The 19,777-nt window shown below is 48.4% G+C and overlaps 2 protein-coding genes across 2 annotated transcripts; both read left to right on the forward strand.

Annotated features, from left to right (window-relative positions):
• Positions 1-3,376: 3,376 nt before the first annotated feature.
• Positions 3,377-7,507, forward strand: LOC109751639 (splicing factor YJU2). The gene is made up of 8 exons (XM_020310519.4): positions 3,377-3,757; positions 4,861-5,010; positions 5,105-5,239; positions 5,318-5,383; positions 5,542-5,607; positions 5,697-5,786; positions 6,607-6,688; positions 6,996-7,507. The coding sequence occupies exons 1-8, from the start codon at positions 3,560-3,562 to the stop codon at positions 7,205-7,207; spliced, it is 999 nt and encodes a 332-aa protein (XP_020166108.1). The 5' UTR covers positions 3,377-3,559; the 3' UTR covers positions 7,208-7,507.
• Positions 7,508-14,797: 7,290 nt separating this feature from the next.
• LOC109751644 (serine/threonine-protein kinase-like protein CCR4) lies at positions 14,798-19,320 on the forward strand. Its single transcript, XM_020310525.4, has one exon. It carries the CDS (start codon positions 16,707-16,709, stop codon positions 19,095-19,097), a length of 2,391 nt encoding a protein of 796 aa, XP_020166114.3. The 5' UTR covers positions 14,798-16,706; the 3' UTR covers positions 19,098-19,320.
• Positions 19,321-19,777: the final 457 nt, after the last annotated feature.

Here is a 19,777-nt window from a genome sequence, read left to right on the forward strand (position 1 = left end):
CAAGTATGATAGTTCATGTCGCTAGATTAACTTTGCAGGGTGTATGAAGCACGAGACTATAAAATCTCGAACCCATACTAAACTTCGTCATACGCATGACCCCCGTGCAGATCATATCTGCATTGCCCTGTCGTCTGCGAATTTCATCTTTCTTTTGACTACGGCAGAACCCAAAGAACTGATAGCACTTCCATGATCAATCAGGATCACGGATTGCCAGAACTTTGTCAAATTCCACCATGCTGTCTCGAGATTGAGCAAACGCAAATTCTAGGGAAGCAACAAGAACATCGGGTAACAGATTTCATCTGTCACCCGCATAAATAATTTTCAGCAATAGATCTCATCTACTACCTAATTATATTATGCAATACCCATACATCTCTATGTATTCTAGATCGCAACCTGCATCTACGCATAACACGGCTCATGATGCCACTAAAGGGTAACGCAGCAGAAAACAAAAAAATTCTGACCTACGCACCAGCCCAGGACCACTATGGAGACTGCATACAAGGTTTGATCTTTTTCGTTACCGACTCGTAGCGCAGCGGGAAGTAGAGTCGATGACGATCGACGGTGCAGATCCCCGCAGCTAGGATTTACAACCTCCCAACCGCGAGGATGTATACCCTCATCTGCTCCTCAGACAGCCCTCCGGGAGGCGGTCGAACAGTCCCCCGGACGGTGTCGCGGACAGCCCTTCGGGAGGACCTTCGAAACTCGAACGGTCACTCGGACAGCCCTTCGGGAGGACCTTCGAAACTCGGACGGTCACACGGACAGCCCTTCGGGAGGCACTCACGAACTAAGACCGAAACTACGATCTCTCTACAGAGTTGCACACATACGGTGTCATCTATCCGGCAGGGCTTCGCCGTCCAGAACTAGTTCCCACCGGAACCCAGACAGCCTTTCGGCTCTACGAAACTATTTCGCTGGGAGGGAGAGAGAAGCCATATCATGCATGGCACTTGTATGTGAGAAGGGATGATCCTTTAGGCAGCCCCCTCCACCCCTATTTATAGGCCAAGCCCAAGGGTGGCTTCTCCAAGAAGCCAAGGGGGAAATACCAAAAAGGCCCTCAAGGTGGCTTCTCAAAGAAGCCAAGCAAAAAGCACTTTCACTATTCATGACGACATTTTTCAGCGTCCGTTTGAACTGAAAATATTTATGTGGGCTCAGAACATTTCCAGTACCCACTAAAATAATTTTCAACGCGTTCCGAAACAATTTCGGTTTAGTGATTTTCATCTGCGAAAAGCAAACAAGAATGCGTTTTCACTATTCATGAAGACAATTTTTCGCGTCCACTAAATCCGAAAATATTTCTGTGGGTCTTAGAATAATTCCAGTACCCACTAAAATGATTTTGGATTCGTTCTGAAACAATTTCAGATTAGTGAATTTCATCTGCGAAAAACAGCCAAAGCGGTACCGGCAGCTCCGAAACATTTTCGGTTTTTATTTCTGAAAATTCCAAAAAGTTTCCAGAATGATTCTGGCACCCTCCAAGAATTATCAGGCATGTGCCGAAACCATTTTGACTTAATGGCATACCCTAAACAACGTTTTCGGTTTCACCGAAACTCATCCGGTGACCTCTCTATGCGGAACTTTTCCGCTGTCCGAAATTTTTCGGTGTCCGAAACTTTTTTGGTGATTTTCTCTCAGACTCCTTGTCTAGTATTCAGCAGATAGATGACCCTTAAGCGTGTGACCCTGTAGGTTCGGTGAAGTATAGACATGACCCGGAACCCCTTCCGATCAATGATCAACATCGGAGCCGTGGACACCCATATTGACCCCTATACCCACACGAATGAATATTCGAGTGAACCTCCAGTTGAAGTGAGCTATTCCTGTTGCTTCGCGATATGTTACAAATACCCGAGGTGAGACATGTTGGCATTCCCGTGGATCAACAACTTGTCCACTATGCTAGTTACCTCGTTACCGGTATTGTTCTCTTTTCTCGTTATCGTGTTCTGGCATCCCCGTGATCAAATCACAAAGTGTCTGGCCAGACGATGATGGATACCGTAACACCGAGAGGGCCCGAGTATATCTCTCCATCGTCGGAGGAGCAAATCCCAATCTCGAGCTATCAAGTTACTTAACACTTTCCCATGAACCCGTAAGCCGCCGTAATAGCCATCCAGTTACGGATGACGTTTAACAAACCCCAAAGTTCATGAAGCAAGCATGAAGAAACTCGATACTCTCATGGTCTAAGGAATTATGCAAACATTAACTATCTCTGTGTTATAAACCATTAACTTGTGACGAATGTATCTCATAGCATAACATCAATTCGGGTCGATTCAACACAAATGTCCTTCCTGACATTGTGCCCTCAAAGTTGCTTGGCATAGACATGCCCATGATTGGGAAAACATAATCATCATGCAACACTTGAGCTAGTCTTAGAGGCACGACTAGGAATACAATTTATGGTTTATTATTCCACACGTGCATATGGGTTCTCCCCAGAGCCTTTATGGATATACGGGCTCGGGAACCACAGCAGTTATAGCATGGAACATAAACATAATATGAACTCGGAGATAAATAATATCATTTATTATTGCCTCTAGGGCATATCTCCTACACCCAGCACCGAGCCTCCACCGCCCCGGCGCGCGCATGTCGGGAGGCGCCGGGATGCTTGCTTCATGCAGGAGGTGGGCTTCCCACTCGTGCAGCGAGCGGCGACCGAAGCCATTGGCCGCCGCCCCGTCGCCGGGGAACCTCTCGCCCATCGTCCGTGGTGGCAGAAAGAGTTCGTCGGCGGCGGCTGTGCACGGGGAGAAGGAGGACTGCGGGCGGGTGCGTCCCCGACGAGGGAGGTGCTGCTTTATATAGCGGTCGGGGAGGAAGGGTGGGTTGTGTGTACGCGTGGCGGGAGTGGGCGCGTCGCCACACCGTGCCGCCCGTGAGGAATGAATGAAAGGCTGACCGACGACAGCCTTGGCATTGATTTTCCCCGCGGGAAACGAGGCGTTGTGAGGACGATGAGGCGGGTGTTGCTGACTCGGCGGGCTCGCCGTTCGTTCGCGCCAAAACCGATTGCCCCGGCGTCCCGGGGCGCCCCCAACGCGCCGGGTTCAGCCTGGGTCCACCGGCGCCAGTTTCGAGCCAAACCGGTGAAAAATGAGCTCCTGAGACGCGACTGGCCTGGTTTTTAGACGCCGGCGCTAAAAAAGGCCTTTGGGGGCGTGGCTGGAGATGCTTTAAGGGATCAAACGAAACTGGGGACGACATGCAGCCGACGCTGGTATCCTACGGTGGACCGGCGCTGCTGATGTGTATTGGATGGTGTGATGTTCTGCATCGTCCTCAAATCGTGTGGTTATCGTCGTGTGTATAGCAGGTTCGGGATCAAAACATACTCTTTTCTCGAAAAAGAAAACCTGCCGACGCAACCCAAATTCCTACCACGACCGCCTACTGCCTTTGCGAGTTGCGACCCTCAGGCGCCGCCGTCGCAACGACCCACCAGACCCTCTCTCCGCCGCCTCCAACCTAGTGCTCCGGCGAGCTTGCCGGCGGAGGAGCGATGGGTGAGCGGAAGGTGCTGAACAAGTACTACCCGCCGGATTTCGACCCGGCGAAGATCCCGCGGCGGAAGCAGCCCAAGAACAAGCAGATCACCGTGCGCATGATGCTTCCCATGAGCATCCGCTGTGGCACTTGCGGGACCTACATCTACAAGGGCACCAAGTTCAACTCGCGCAAGGAGGACTGCATCGGCGAGGTACGCCGATTGTCGTGATACCTAGGCTTGGTTATTTAGCCCTAGCGCCCCAGGGGGTTCTAATTGCACAATTTGAGTCGATTCATGCTCCGATTACTAAGCGGTAGTGTCAGTTTTGCCATGGTGTGGCGTTTGCCCATTGATGCTTGTTCCGGTCTGCGCAAAATCGAAAAGCTATAACTCAGTGATCCAAGTTGTATAGGCTAGTCAAAGAAGCTATTCAAATCATATTGTCTGCTTTGATTTTTCACAATCTTCATTGGCATGCAACACAAAGTTCATGTTTATATGAAGTACTATATCAAAAGTGGGGCACACAAAGTCAATAAGAGCATCTCCAGCAGATCCCCTTTGCCCAAAAAACTCAGTGAGTTGGGTGCAGATCCCCTTTCCCTCAAAACTTCTTGGTGATCACCAAAAAACCCACCCCAACTCGCCCTATATAGAGGGGGAAGGTGCAACCCACCCTATAAATGCCACATCACCGAGCCACCATTAAATCCCACCGCGCCGCCGGCGCGCTCCTCACCACCACCATCACCGCCCCGGCTGCCGGCGAGCCTCCTTGCCTCTGTCGCCGCCCCCACGGCTGCCGGCACACCTCCCCGCCTTGTGCCATGAGAGAATTCGTGAAGAAGAGAGAGAGAGAGAGAGAGAGAGGAAGATTTTTTTAGCTCACCGACATGTTGGCCCCACATGCCGAAAGTAAATTGGGGATGAGTTTATTGGTGATCTGCAACAGCAGCACACATGACACATGCGAATAGCAATAAATCTATGGGTAGAGCCCCTATAACAACTTATGGGGGGGGGGGGGGGGGGTTCTCTAGTGATCTGCTGGAGATGCTCTAACTCACATTTAATCTCAAAGCACCCTGCACTATCTTCTAGCTATAATGCATTTTAACTGTTATTCTGAGAGTGCTGAGTCCAATTTACAACCCCTATTTTTCCAGTGTTTATCACTACATGGGGAAGCATAACCTTCCATTGCTTGGAATTCTTGAATTTTGTATCCATGTTGACAATGCGTATTTTGGTTACTGATATCGTTGATACAATGCAAATCCATGCTAATGTGATTATTTTTCTTCTATGCGCAGACATACTTGGGCATACAACTATTTAGGTTTTACTTCAAGTGTACTAGGTGCTCAGCTGAGATGACCTTCAAAACAGACCCTCAGAATTCAGATTACACGGTGGAATCTGGGGCTAGTCGCAATTTTGAACCTTGGCGTAAAGAGGATGAGGTGACTGATATAGGGCAAATTCTAAGCACAGCTTCTATGTGTCGACCAACTTGAGTTTCAATTTAATCATGGTGATGTATTTTCTGTTGTTCAGGTCGTGGACAAAGAGAAGAGAAAACGAGAAGCGGAGGAGATGGGCGATGCAATGAAAGCACTGGAGAACAGAGCAATGGATTCAAAGCAGGACATGGACATACTTGCTGCTTTAGAAGAAATGCGGTCTATGAAGGTACGACCTCGGCATCTTCCCATTCTTCTGTACTTGTATATGCAAAGTACTGACACTGTTTTCTTTTGCTGTTTACAGTCTAGACATGCTGGAGTCTCCGTTGACCAGATGCTTGAAATTTTGAAACATTCCGCTCATCAGAAGGCAAGATCTCACAGATTTTGTTTTCTGTATATTTGATAAAATGTTCACATGTAGTGTGTCATATTTTGGGTATTATGTAGATTAGCGTATGGCATGGTATCATTTTCTTACCTAAAATCTTTTGTCTCTAATATTGGTCATTTTGTGTGCGCTTACAGGAGGAAAAAACCGTAGCAGAACTAGATGAAGAAGACGAAGAACTTATCAAATCAATCACTTTTCGAGTAATCCTCTGTCAATTTTCATATGTACCTGCATGTGATAACTTTTATTTGAATTCTTTCTAACCCTCTCATACTGTTGGTTATTGCAGAACTCGAAAGATTATGTTAAACGGATCGAAGACGATGATGACGATGATGAAGATTTTGGTATACCAGGACAGCCAAGTGTCATGTCAAAGGTACTTGTCTCACTGTATTGTGTATTTTTCCTTTTCTTTTCTGTTTCTATTTCATATTGTAGGTTCTATGCTCTGAAGAATCAATTGTAGAAAGATCACTGTAGACAATTAGCTTGAATTTAATTCCATATTCCCAAACTAGGTGACCTGACAAAGCAGCCATCAGTTACAACTTAAAAATATGCCATTTTATCATCTGTCGTCCCTAAAAAAAACATGTCCTGGTGTACATTCCCTAAAAAAAACATGTCCTGGTGTACATTCCATCGGAGGCTGGCGTGCTTGGGCGTGCGTGGGCTTTGTTTTTTTCGGCATCGTGCGTGTGTGGATTTTATTCCCCGTCTAGACTATGGCTGTTCTTTGGGCGGGACGGGAGACGAAACTCTGTGTTATAGTAGTAGGTATATTTGTTCAATATGTAAGCTAGCTAATAAGTAAACTTGAAATACCATAATAATTGTCTTGTGTGAAATATTTCTTGTACTTTCTCTAGGATGCTTTCAGTTTGCATTAATTATAGCAACTGTTAGAGCTTAATGGAGGAAGATATTAATTCACTGATAAGAGTAAAATGCTGGTCATTAAACAATATGTAGCATAGAAGATATATCAAACACTCTCATAAATCTCATGGTGTTTATGTCTTATGGAGTAGCTCTCATTGTAGCAATTTCTATTGAAGATATTGTGCAGTTTTTATATGAGGGGTGGATATTGCTTGCTTTTCTTGTTACGATGAATATTTTCTTGTATTTGTTTTCAGTTCGACGTCTATTGAACTTTTTTATTTGGGCAGCTGACGGTTCATTTTTTTCTGCAGATCAATGGATCTTCTGAATCAGTGTTAAATCCAACAGATGTATTGACCAAAGCTAATGGACCTGAGAATGCCAGTAAAGAAGGTAGGCCCTCATATGCGTTCATCATTTTTTCACAGTATCACTAATATTGTTAAGTTCTACTCTAGCTATGACTGCACATGCAGAACCAAACATTCGATAATTTGCTGTTTTAGTATGCACTGTGCCTGATCCAACATATAGCTTTTTGGACATCACTATATTTTATCATGGATTGCCTTCCAATGTCAACCCTGTTTATGTTGCTATTTGCCTCTAGTGTTACCTGTGTCATTTTCTTGTTATGTGGTTAAATAGGGTTCCATTTTGAAAACAAATGGGTCCTTACAGTCGAACATTGCCCCTACAGGAAACACGAGCTTTGCATCTAAGATGCCCAAATTCATAGTAAAACCAAAGCCCGGTGCTGCAAATCCTCAGAAGAAACAGAAGACTGAATCCACAGCTGTCCAAGATAAGGGCAAAGCACCGGCTGCCGAGGAAAAAAATGAAGCTTCAGAAGGGAAGAAGACCAATGTTCTTCAGTCCCTCTGCCAGTATGATAGCGACGAAAGTGATTGACTGAAGACAACTCTTCTTGGAGTCATAACTGCGCTGGAGTATACAAGCCCCTGCCTGGAACACGATCGTGTAACCCAAGCTTGTGAATTGTCTCCTCCCGCAAAGTCTCTGCTGGCAAATGTAAGTCCGTCGTGCTGAAAATCCGTGCCAGCTAATTTAGTCCAGAGACTCCAGATCTGTTGACAATTTGAAGGCTTGGTTCCCAGAAGCAGCATTGAGATTATTGTTGTATTCATGTCTTCTGTACAGTTTATGTAAATCATGGAGCATTCATTAATCATTCATCTGTGTCTGACGATATTGCCACGGCGTGCATTGGACGTATTCTTTTCCTTAGCATTGATGTTTCTTTTGTAGAAATAAGCATTGATGTTTAAGAAAAATCAGGTTTGTTTTTTTAAGCACCTCCCTAAGCATCTAGCATTGTAGAAGGCCTTAGTCAGCTGTGAGAGATTGAGCTCCGGCGCCGCTCTAGCCCGGTCCAACCCAAGTTCCAGCCTGGCGCCCGACGCCAAGGCACCACGTCGAGGCACGACCAGCGCACCGCGTCGGGCTTGGGCGCCTCTGGCTCGGTCGCACAGGGTCAAGGTCTACCGACTACCGTCCGCGGCCCGGTCCCGGGCAGCTTCCTGCTCGTACGTGTCATCAGGCCTGCTCACCTCCGCACTCATCGTGTAGGCTTCCAATGCCCTCCCATCTCCGTGCAACGCGCCAACCATTTTCCGGCCCGGTGGAAGACGCTTCAGCGGTTACCTAAAACGGGGTTGGTCAGAGCCAGAACGACTGGACGCCTACGATGCCGGACCGCCGTCCGCGGATACGTACGGTACGGGGGAAGCACGACCCGTTCGTTCCTCCTCCGAGCGCAGCCCACCGCCGCGCAGGAGCCCGTCGTCCCGGCAAGGGAGCTTTTTCGGAAGCAGGCATGAGAACGCGCGCACGCACTCACGCGACGTACGTACGTACGGGTCTTCATCGGAAACTGCCTGGAGTGCGCCTGCAACGATCAAGGTCCAAGAACGACCGATTGATTATTCGTCACACACACACAACAACTTCCAGCAGCTCCCGGAGTCTTGGTTCTACTCCCTCCGTTCTTAAATATAAGTCTTTATAGAGATTCTATTAGGTGGACTAAATACGGAGTAAAATAGATGAATCTACACTTAAAACGCATCTATATACATCCGTATGTGGTTCATCGTAGAATCTCTACAAAGGCTTATATTTAGGAACGGAGGGAGTATATAGCTCCGCTAGGCCTGCCGAATCCAGTTCTTTCGCGAGCCGGCAAACCCATTATGTTGAAATTCTAGGTGATCACGATCAAGTGTTTCACAAAAGAAAAGAAAAGGAAAAGACCAACTTACATGCAAATGCAAGGTAATTTCCCTTTATTGGTCAAAACAAAATAAAAAGTAGAGTTATTATTATTCAAAAAAAAAAGTTATGCACAAAGCAATTCCGAAGGTTGGCATTCTGTTCAGCACCAGAATACGATGCTCTTTTCTGTTTTCTTTTCAAGCTCGTCCTACTACTTGGCACCAAGCTCCAGTGTTTTTTTGGCTTTCACTCGGTTTCCCTAATTAACAAGGAAATGTTAGGTTTTTGGGTTTGGTCTTCCTTGTAAACTGGACTATCTTTATTCTTCTTAATGAACTGCAGGAACCCCCTGCCCTCGCGATGAGGTTCTTCCAAGAAAGAATGGGAGGTTATTGATAGGACGTTTTGTACGTTTTCACTAATTAACAAGGAACTGTTAAGTTTTTGGGTTCGGTTTTCCTTGTAAACTGGATTATCTCTATTCTTCATAATAAACAGCAGGAACCCCTTGCCCTCACGATGAGATTCTTCAAAAAAAGAATGGCAGGTTTTTGGTAGGACATTTTATATATGTGTACGAGCAATCCAGTTGTGAAAAATAACAAAAAACTTTCACAGGGGAGTGGCTCCCACCTGAATATGATCTCATTTCAAAAGAAAGAGATTGATCCAATTTATAAGAAAAACCCAAATTGAAACCCAATGAAAAGAATAACAGGGTACAAGCATAATGAATAAATAAATAAATAAATATGCTTGCATTGTTTTCTCTCTCTGGTATCATAGGTTTCTGATGTGGACGAGCCGTTCCAAATACAGTGAACACAGTTGTTTGAAAGTCTTCTCTCTTCGCAGTGGTCTGTTTTTTCAACTACAACTTGTGTACATTTCAGTTCGTATATATTTGTAGAGTTAGCTTTAGCTGTATGCAGAAAAGAGGCATACAAAGTTTTCTGCTGTTAAGATGTTCCCTTCAAGATCCACCAACTCTTACAGTACTATGGCAGTACTACACTAGTACTACTTGATCCCCCTTTGCTGTTTTTAATGGATTCTGCTAATGATTATTGGTAGGATTAAAGTACGGTGGAACGTCTCTCTGCTTTGTCACATTCGTAGCCAAAGACTTATTAGATGCTTTGTGGTTTCTAAAACCTGTAAAGTAAGTGTGAACTGCCGAATGCAAATAATTTGGATTTAGCTAGTGCTGCATCAGTCTGCAAAAAATTCAGTGGTGGCTGCTTTCGTAAATCATAGACCCGACGAATTTGACAATGCGTGTATCAGTAATACAATAAGAAGTATCAGTAATAGAATAAGAAATATAGTCAACGGATGGCATAGATGTATTAAGAATTCAAATTACCATTTACAGATTCAGAGTGGTCTGAAGAAAACTTTGCTCTCACACTGACATTGGTAGGTAATCAAATGTAAGAAAGTTCAGGCCTGTAATATTTTGAGCACAAGACGGGACTATTTTTGTTCTGTTTTCCTGTTCATAACTTGAGACCTGATAAAATCTGAAATAAGAAAAGTCTAAAATCCTACGAATTCAGAAGAAAAACTGATCATGGAGGAAGAATCAGCAAGTGATTACACATGTGGAAAGCTAAAAAGTTCAGGTGGGAAATTTTTCTCCGGGGAAGCTCTGAACCTTTGTGTAAAGAAATGACCAGGTAAAAGCCGGTTTTGGTCCAAAAGTGGAGATTGACATACGACCACTTTGTCCACTTGCACGCAAAAATTCAAACAGGAAAGGATGGCAACAGTGCAGCATTTCGTGTTCAGATCATTACACACCTGCACTCGTCGATCTTCAGTGTAAAGCAGCTGGGTTAAACAAACGGCAGTACAATATCTGATCTCCTGCACCAACCTAGCTATTCAACAACATAGACAACACTGAGCGGTTGGGCCAAGCAGAACAGGTAGGCGAGAGCAACCCAAATCTTCATCAAGGAAAATAAAACTAGCATAGGGTGGAACTAGGAGCGTCCTGACCATCTCCAGTCCGGGGACGGCGACGTCGCCAACCACAGAGAGGGCCATCATCTCCTCGAGACCATCTCATTAACGCTTATCGTGCATGTTCATGGAGCAGGGCCGTATATCTGCCGGTGCAATCGGAGCGATCGAACAGGGCCCCCAAAACCGGAGGGCCCCAAATTGTTAGCTAATCAGAGTATTAAGTGCATCATTATTAGTTAAATATTATTAGAATAAAAAACTCCTGCAAATATCTCACGCCTAGCCATCTCGTATACGTCTCTCTATCCACCCGTCGATCCATCAATTTCTCCGAGGCACCACGTACCTTTCTCCCTGTATCGTCCTCAATCGGTACTTCGGTCAAATAGAACCACTTTCACAAGCCCCAACAAAATTTCAGCAAAATTAACTACAACTCTGCTCAATCCAAAGGTTGTGGCAGTACTTTTATCTACCTGTTCTAGTTTCTAAGTAAAGCCTTGTGGCTGGTGTAATTACCCATGGAAATTGTATTGGTGATATGATTAATCATATACACCTTCCGTCGAAATTACTTGTCGGAAAAATGGATGTATCTAAACGTATTTTACTTACAGATATATCATTTTTATCCATTTATGTGACGACTACACCTGAGGCCTAAAATTTTAATCGCACCGGGCCTCCGTTGTCCCAGGTACGGCCCTGTCATGGAGTCCTCCATGACACGTTGCATGAGCCGGGCCTCCTCCTCCACTGTCATGCGAGGAGGTGGTGGTGGCGGCAGAGATGGTGAAGGCGACGGCGTGGGCGTGAGGACGCGCACCCGCGTACGCCCACGCACCCGCGTACGACCACGCACCTGGGGAGCAGCCGCTGCACGCTCTTGATGTGGCCGCCGCGGCCCCGACGAGGTGCCGGCGAAGAAAGAGGCGCGCCGCGTGTCGTGCTCGTCCCGGAACAACGTGTCCCATAGGTCGGAGTCGGGGGCGCACATGGGGTCGTAATACAGGTCGTCCGGCAGGAGGTGGCGGCGGCGGCGATGGATCTCCTTGCGGCGCGCACGGCCGCTCGTCGGGACCGGCGCGATCGGCACCCGATCGGCGGAGAGGTGCCAGTTATCGGGGAGGTGCGTCTCCCAATAACGCCGATATACATCCGCGTTGATGTACTGCCGGTCACGCTCGCCGCCGGCCGTAGGGCCGATGGTGAATGGGGCAGGCGCGGGGGCCCGACGCGGTGGCGGTGGTGATGCGGGCTCCTCTTTCACGGAGCCGCGGCCGCGGCCCGAGGACGAGCCAGCCTCACGGTCGTGCTTCCCCTTGCGGTCGGTGTTCCAGAACCCCATGGCCACGAGGCGGCCGGCTGACGAGATCGAGGACGGGGAGAGGGAGAGCTAGGGTTTGGGGCGTGTCGGGTTTTGAGGAGGCAGCACGGGCTCGAGTGGGGAGTGTGGACGACGACCGGTCCACGGCTTCCCATTTAAGAAGGACGGTGACCGTTTGCCTAGGCGGATGACAGGAGGGGCCGACCACGCGTGCACATTAATGTTGGTCGGTGGGAGGTAGGTGGCCGCCTGCCACGCGGCCTCGAAGCGGACGAGCGACGCGTCCGTTTGCTGTGTGCGGCGACCCAAACCCGGTGCATGTTTACGCTCGAAATGGGTCGACCGGAACACAAAACGGATCAGATGGGTTCAGGCCATCGCGTGCTGGGCCGTGTGGTCTGTATATTTTGTCCCAAACAGACGAAGCCGGACCAGATGGGGTCGCACGCTGGAGTTGGCCTTAGGAGGGCTGATTCTGGTGACACGTACTAGCGGCGTGTAAAATCCAAACGCAATCCAGCCGATCTCGGAACGAGTGGCTGTACAAACTGGCGTACATGTACATCTCTGTTTCACCGGAGGTCTGATCGAGCATCTCCAAGGGGGGCCGGAAAGGGACTGTTGCATCCTTTTCATCCACCCCAGTTTGGACGTCGCCGCATGAAGGAACGCGTGAGCGACCTTTGTTTCGGCTATTCAGTCAGAGAGTACGCACTAAGTTGATGGTCAGCGAGTCCTCATTCCTGGAAGGCTGAAACCGCGTATGGATTAGTCTCAAGCTCCCTGCTGTCCCATGAAATCTTCATCCATGTCTTATACGGCGGCGTATGACTCAAAAGAATTATGGGTTGCAATTGCCATGCTATTACAAATATGACAGATCACGTGACTTGCACTACTGATGATGATTAAGGTTTCTGGTGGCACATATGTCTGTGGGCACAAAACCTTCAAGAATATGCGCAAAGCCGCCTAGAATAGTTTCTGCGTGGCACAAATCATCCACCTTACGGATGAACCGTACCTCCTAGCGAGTCATGATTATAGAGTACAAGTTTTGCTTCTATATCTGGAAGTAACTCGTGTTCTTACATGTGGTTTCGCTTTCTTGAAAACAATTTAGCCGACTTTTTCTTGTCTATTTTTATGTACCGAGTGAGACGACTCAGACGAGCACAATGCACATCATTTTCTCCCACTTCAGGGGACGTTGGACCGAATTTGGTCTCTGGACACTCCTGGAGGTACACTACAAATGTCACACGTGAAGAATTGAATGGAGTTGTTTCACAAATTAGGAAGGAAAGCTCGTGAGAGAATTATCTTCCTTTTCCTACGTAATCATGTACAACAGTCAATATAAGTTATGATCATATTCTTATGCATGCATGACGCATGCATCGAAGACCTAATAATATAGCGCAACGATATAGGTGTATAGCTTACGTTCATGAAATCTTTGCAGTTCTCAATTCAGTCTTCTAATCATATGGTTTCTTCGTCATCCATGATTCCTCAAGATGGAAGCGGCGACAACCCTGCACGGCGACGACATTGCCAAAAGCGATCTTGGACCGACGTAGTGGCAGCGACAATGAAGGAGGCAAGGCGAAGTTTGAGTCAGAGGTGACGATGTCATGGAGGTTGCAATGGTGATGACAGAGGTCAAGCGAATTTGGGGCGGGGGTTATAAGTTACAGTATGTAGGAGGTGTCACCAACGCAGATTTAGAGGGATGGTTTCAGGGTGCGGAACATGACACCGACGATGGTTGAGGGAATCGCGGAAGAGAGGTCGAAGAAAAAGGTACCCGTAAAATCCAAGGACTGGACAAAGTCAACCATGATTTTAGGGGGGGGGGGGGGGTTGGCACAATTGTTTCATACACATACGGGCTAACTGATCAATAGTTCGCTCGCCTTTGTGGACCATGAAAGTTGCGATGCTATTGGCACTCACTTGCATGTGACCTTAGGATAGGTGGTGTCAGTGTGTGATAAGGTTAATGGGGTAGGTGAGCTGGCATCTTATTCCAAGACTCTCTCTGTGAAGAGCTTTGAGACTTCCTCACTTGCCTGGCGGTGGCTAGCCCTGGATCTGGCAAGGCAATTGGTTGCTTCCTGACAGGGAATGCTACAAAGGATAGAATGAAGAAGCCGAAGAAGACTCTCTGGAGCAAAGGGAAGGGGAGTGGCGCCTTACAAAAGGCACCTGTTGTTGCTTAATGGATGGTCCTCGGTATCCCGGGCCGTCTTCGTGGATTGGTCTGTCTCCGTGGATTTGATGATGCTTGTCATCTTTAGTCCAGGTGACCTTGTTAAGGGTTTCATTGAGGTGTACAAGTGTGGATATTTGTGATCGTTCTGCGTTGGGTATGCTTGTCGGATTGATCGTCTGACCGACCATGGGGCTTCATGCTTCGTGAGTAATTCACATGTGTGGTCTGTCTATGTCGGTTTTGCATGATTTTTCATTAATTAACTTGCTATTTCTTTTCTCCTTAATTAATCAATGAGGCACTTCAATTGCCTCTGTTTCCAAAAAACAAGATACAATGATCATGGTGATGAGATATGGCATACATGCTCAAATATTTTTCTTGGGAGGCTCAGCATTGCCTATTCTACAAATTGGTAGGTGCTTGTTTATAAAGGGAACATGACCAAAGAAACCCTTGGGTACCCGCGTATCCGTCTGCTCTAAAAAACAATGGTAATGTGATGTGGCTGTCCTGCTAGTCCTAACTCCTAAGTCTTTTGTATTCTTAACATAGTATGCGATCACCATACTAAAGCTAATATAAGGGATCATCCAAAACACATTCAATGAGAATTTCCTTGAATCGTAATCTAACTAGCTAGTGGTGGCCAATTTCTTCACGTGGACACCCTAGACCTAAACATGCTCTGACTGTACTGCGTCTATCTAAAATCAGTTGAGCCCAAAGACAAGAAGATTTTCTGGTTTGTTTGTTTTTGTTTTGAATTTGTACATACTTTTCTATATCAATGAAAAAAACTTCCTTTCCACCATTCCATCCATCTAACCAATCACATTTTCATGTCCATGATCACTCACCTTCATCTCCTCCTCAATGCTCAGTGTCGACTTTTCATCCTCACTCAATCTCATCCCAATTAAAGTACTCTAGCTGTCACCCATAGTTGCACTACAATTTTATCATCCACCTCCTTTGGCTATTCTTCTATTCCTGGGCACTGTTGAATGAACCCCTTTGGATATCAAACCTTAACCTAACCCTATATATCTTCACCCATCGTCAAAGAATTTGTCGTCAAAGACGGGCTGAGAAGAAATAGTAACTATTAATACATGTATTGTAATTCCATCAATTATTAGCTGGATATGAAATAAAAAAAATCCTGATCATACAGTGAATCAAGCATTAAAAAAGAACCACAGGCACCCCAAAATCTAACAGTTTTCCATTACAAATATGGGTCTAAGACTTTATTAATAAAATAAGAAAAATACAATGATCATGGTGATGAAAAATGGCTTAAATGCTCAAATGCTATTTTTCTTGGGAATATGAGATTGCCTATTCTATAAATTGGTCATGAAATTGGTAGGTGTTTGCTTATAAATGGAACAAGACCAAAGAAACCCCTGGGTAACCGTGTATCCACATGCTCCCAAAAAACAATGGCTATGTGTTGTGGCTGTCCCGCTAGTTCTAACTCCTAAGTATTTTGTGTTGTTGACATATTATGTGATCACCATACTAAGCTAAGGGATCACCATACTAAAGTTAAGGGGTCACCAAGGACACATTCAGTGAGAATTTTCTAGAATCATAATCTAACTAGCTAGTGTTGGCCAATTTCTTCAAATTGACACCCTAGACCTAAACATGCTCTGACTGTATTGTGTTTTTCAGAATGTTGAGTCTTTCCACCATTCCATCCATCCAACTGATCACATTGTCATGTCCATAACCACTCGTATACATCTCCTCTCAATTTCTCAGTATCGATCTTTCTCCCTATTCAATCTCATCCCAACTGAAGGTACTCTAGGTGTCACCCATGGTTGCACTACCATTTTGTCATCCACCTCCGTTGGCTATACTTCTATTCCTGAGCACCGGTGAGTGACCCCTGTGGATATCGAACCTTAACCTAACCCTATATATCTTCACCCGTCGTCGACGAATTTGTCTTCCTCGCTAAGAAGGGAGAAAGGTGCGCTGAGAAGAAATAACTATTACTACCTCCATCTTGGTTTATTGGTCCTTATTGTAATATGTGTCAAATTTTGACCATAAATTTAAGTGACGAAATGTCATGCATGTCACCAAAAATTATCATTGAAAACTATGTTTAAATATGAGTCCAACGATATAATTTTTGTTGACATGCACTAACATTTTGTCACTAGCAATAAATCAGGATGGAGGTAATGTAAGACGTTTTTTTGACTCTAGTGTAGTGTCAAAAAACGTCTTACATTATGGGACAGAGGGAGTAGTAAATAATGTATTGTAATTTCCTTAATTATTAGCTGAATTCTGGATATGAAATAGGAAAAAAAAACTGATCAAACTGTGAATCAAGCATGATTTAACTATTATTGGTGTAAGACTATATTATTAAAATGAAGCAGTTTATATTTTAACCCCAAAATCAAGCAGTTTTCCATTACCAATATGGGTGTAAGACTATATTATTAAAATAAGAAAAAGAAAAAGAAAAAGGGCAATGAAAAGGACACCAACCTTTAAACCTCCTTCCTTCCCTCGCTCCCGTTCTCTCCTCTCCTCTCCTGCTCTCCTTCCACCCGCTCGCCCCACGCGACAATGGTCTACACAATCTCCCCCCCTTCTCCTCCTCCATCCCCCACCTCGCCCCCAACCCAATGTCTCCCATTTTTTCCCGCTCACCTCTAACCCTGCTCGCTCTCCTCCTCGCCCTCCCACCCCTCGCTGCCTCCTCCTCCTCCTTCCCGCTTCCCACCATCGCCATCGCCGCCGCCGGCACCAACACCGCCTCCCCACACCACCTCGCCTGCGGCCTCGTGTCCAACGGCACAGGCTACCAGCTCTCCTGCGCCAGCGTCACCAACCGCTCCGCTAGCCCCCGCAAGTACGGGTATGGCGGCGGCAGTACCACGCCCTTCTCCGCCCTCGTCGCCGGTGATGGGTACCTCTGCTCCGTCGACCCGATCTCCTCGCCGCCCGTGTCCATGCGCTGGTGGGACTTGAACGACGGCGAGGAACCGTCCAAGAGGGTGTACAGGGGCGAGGCGCTGTCTGCGGTGGCCGGCGGCGGGGAGTACGTGTGCGGACTAGTGGAGAAGAGGATAAAGTGCTGGAGGTGGGAATGGGGGGCCGTGCCGGAAGAGGTGGGGTTCTCGGCGCTGGCGGTGGGCGGCGGGTTCGTCTGCGGGCTGGTGGCCGGGACAGGGGAGCTGAAGTGCTATGGCAATGGGGACGCGGTGGGGCGGGAGCCGAGGGGCAGGTACATGTTGCTCGCCGCCGGTGAGAGGCACGCCTGCGCGGTGGACCACAGAGGCATGCTGGGGTGCTGGGGAGAGGCGGCCGCTGTTGCGGCCGCGGCGCCGCCGAAGCTGATTCGCGCTGTGTCCACGGTGGCGGTGGGCGACGCTCTCACGTGCGTGCTGTGGGGGAACTGGACGGTCTCCTGCTGGCCGGAGGAGGATGCGGCTGTGCCGCCGGAGATATCGCAGGAGCAGTTCGTCGCTCTGGAAGCGAGGGGGAAGGTGGTGTGCGGGGTGCTCATGTCCGACTACTCGCTGGTGTGCTGGGGCGGAGATGTTGCCGGCGGGGTGAGGAAGGTGTTCGACAAGGTCCTGCCGGGGCCGTGCGCGCCGGCAAGGTCGTGCCCGTGCGGCGTCTGGTCAGGCTCCGCGATGCTCTGTGACAGCGGTGGCGCGGCCATCTGCTACCCCTGCGGCTACACTCCTCCCATGAATGCGCAGGCGCCTACGTCCAACCCGCGGGCGTCGACCTCTCACACGAGGAAGAAGCGGCGGCCGAGCGATCTTGTGATCGCAATGATAAGCTTTGGAGCTGGTTCAGGACTCGTGGTCCTCGTCGGCGCGCTCTTGGTCGCTTACTGCCTGCGCCGGCGCAGCCGCAGCCGCAGCAGCTGCTCCCATGACTCCGGGCGCATCCACGCCGAGCCGATGACAACTCCGGTGCCGCGCGTGCCGCGGCGGCTCAGCATGCTGCTCTCCAAGGGCCCGAACACGACGGTGGAGCAGTTCCCCCTGGCAGCGCTCCGGGCCGCCACGGACGTCTTCTCGCCGTCCCACCGCATCGGCTCCGGCAGCTTCGGCGCCGTCTACCGCGCGTCCCTCCCCGACGGCCGCGAGGTCGCCATCAAGCGCGCGGAGCGGCGTGACTCGGGCGCCTCATCCTCCGCCGCCGCTGCGGCGGCGCGTCGCGTCAACCACGAGTCGGCCTTCGTCTCAGAGCTCTCGCTGCTCTCCCGCCTGAACCACAAGAACCTTGTCCGGCTGCTGGGATTCTGCGCCGACGGCGGCGAGCACATCCTGGTGTACGAGTTCATGCACAACGGCACCCTCCACGACCACCTCCACAAGCGCCCCGCCCCGCTCTCGCCGCCGCTCGCCTCCTGGCCGTCCCGCCTCCGCCTCGCCCTCGGCGCGGCGCGCGGCATCGAGTACCTGCACACCTACGCCGTGCCGCCCATCATCCACCGCGACATCAAGTCGTCCAACATCCTCCTCGACGCCTCCTGGTCCGCCAAGGTGTCCGACTTCGGCCTCTCGCTGCTCAAGAACCTGGGCACCGGAGACAATGCCGGCGGCGAGGAGCCGTGCGTGACGGCCGGGACGGTGGGGTACATGGACCCGGAGTACTACCGGCTGCAGCACCTGACGGACAAGAGCGACGTGTACAGCTTCGGGGTGCTGCTGCTGGAGCTGCTGTCCGGGTGCAAGGTGATACAGAGGTACGAGGGGAGCGGCACGCCGAGGAACGTGGTGGACATGGCCGTGCCGTACATCGAGTCGGACCGCGTGCACCGGGTGCTCGACATCCGACTTCCGCTGCCGACGCCGGGGGAGATGGAGGCCGTCGCCTACGTCGGGTACCTGGCCGCGGACTGCGTCCGGCTGCCCGGGCGCGAGCGGCCCTCCATGAGCGAGGTGGTCGGCGTGCTCGAGCGGGCCGTTGCGGCATGCGAGGAGCACGAGGATAGCCCGGACGGCGGCGAGGCGGCCCTGTCGCGGTCGTGCACCGATGGGTCCACCACCATGTGACGTGGCATGCATGGCATGCCATCAGGCATTGCATGGCTCGTCCCTCGCCTCCCCCGGTGGCAAGAACACATGGAGTTTCTTGAGGTTTTGTTTGTTTGTTTACTTTTCTCTATTCTCTTTGTAGTTATATGCGTGTAGAGTAGATCATTTAGTGAAAACATTTTTGCTTTGCCTAATTGGATGGCAAGAAAAGAAATGTATATATTCCTATGTTGTCTGAGAATTTGCTACTACTATTTTGGAGCTCCAAGTGTTATTAAATAGCTATACGTGCAATGTCAGCGTTTCGCATCAGTACCCGAGTGAACAGTAAACTCACAATAATATCGACCAGATTCAAAAAATTAAAAAAGATACACACCAAAGGTGAGCGACTCTGTTAGGTGTTTGCAAATTTTCGCACCGAGATGACATCCGAGGAGCTCGGTAAAAAAACCATATGAGCTCAAATTTGCAAGCACCTAGAAGAGTCTTTCATCTTCATGTGTAAAAATTCTAGTTTTTTTAAATTTTATTTGAATTTATTGTTCATAAAGGGAGCATATGAGCTTGGGCTCAGTTGGATTTTTGCAATGTCAAAACTGACTAAGTAGATAAGACGTCAGCTGCAAATTCCAATTTTTTTTGGCGAGATTTGCAAATTCCATTTTGACGGTGGGTGTGTTGTCATCTGTTGGAAG

Source organism: Aegilops tauschii, chromosome 2 (genome assembly GCF_002575655.3).
Source record: "Aegilops tauschii subsp. strangulata cultivar AL8/78 chromosome 2, Aet v6.0, whole genome shotgun sequence".
In the NCBI taxonomy this organism is placed as follows: domain Eukaryota; kingdom Viridiplantae; phylum Streptophyta; class Magnoliopsida; order Poales; family Poaceae; genus Aegilops; species Aegilops tauschii.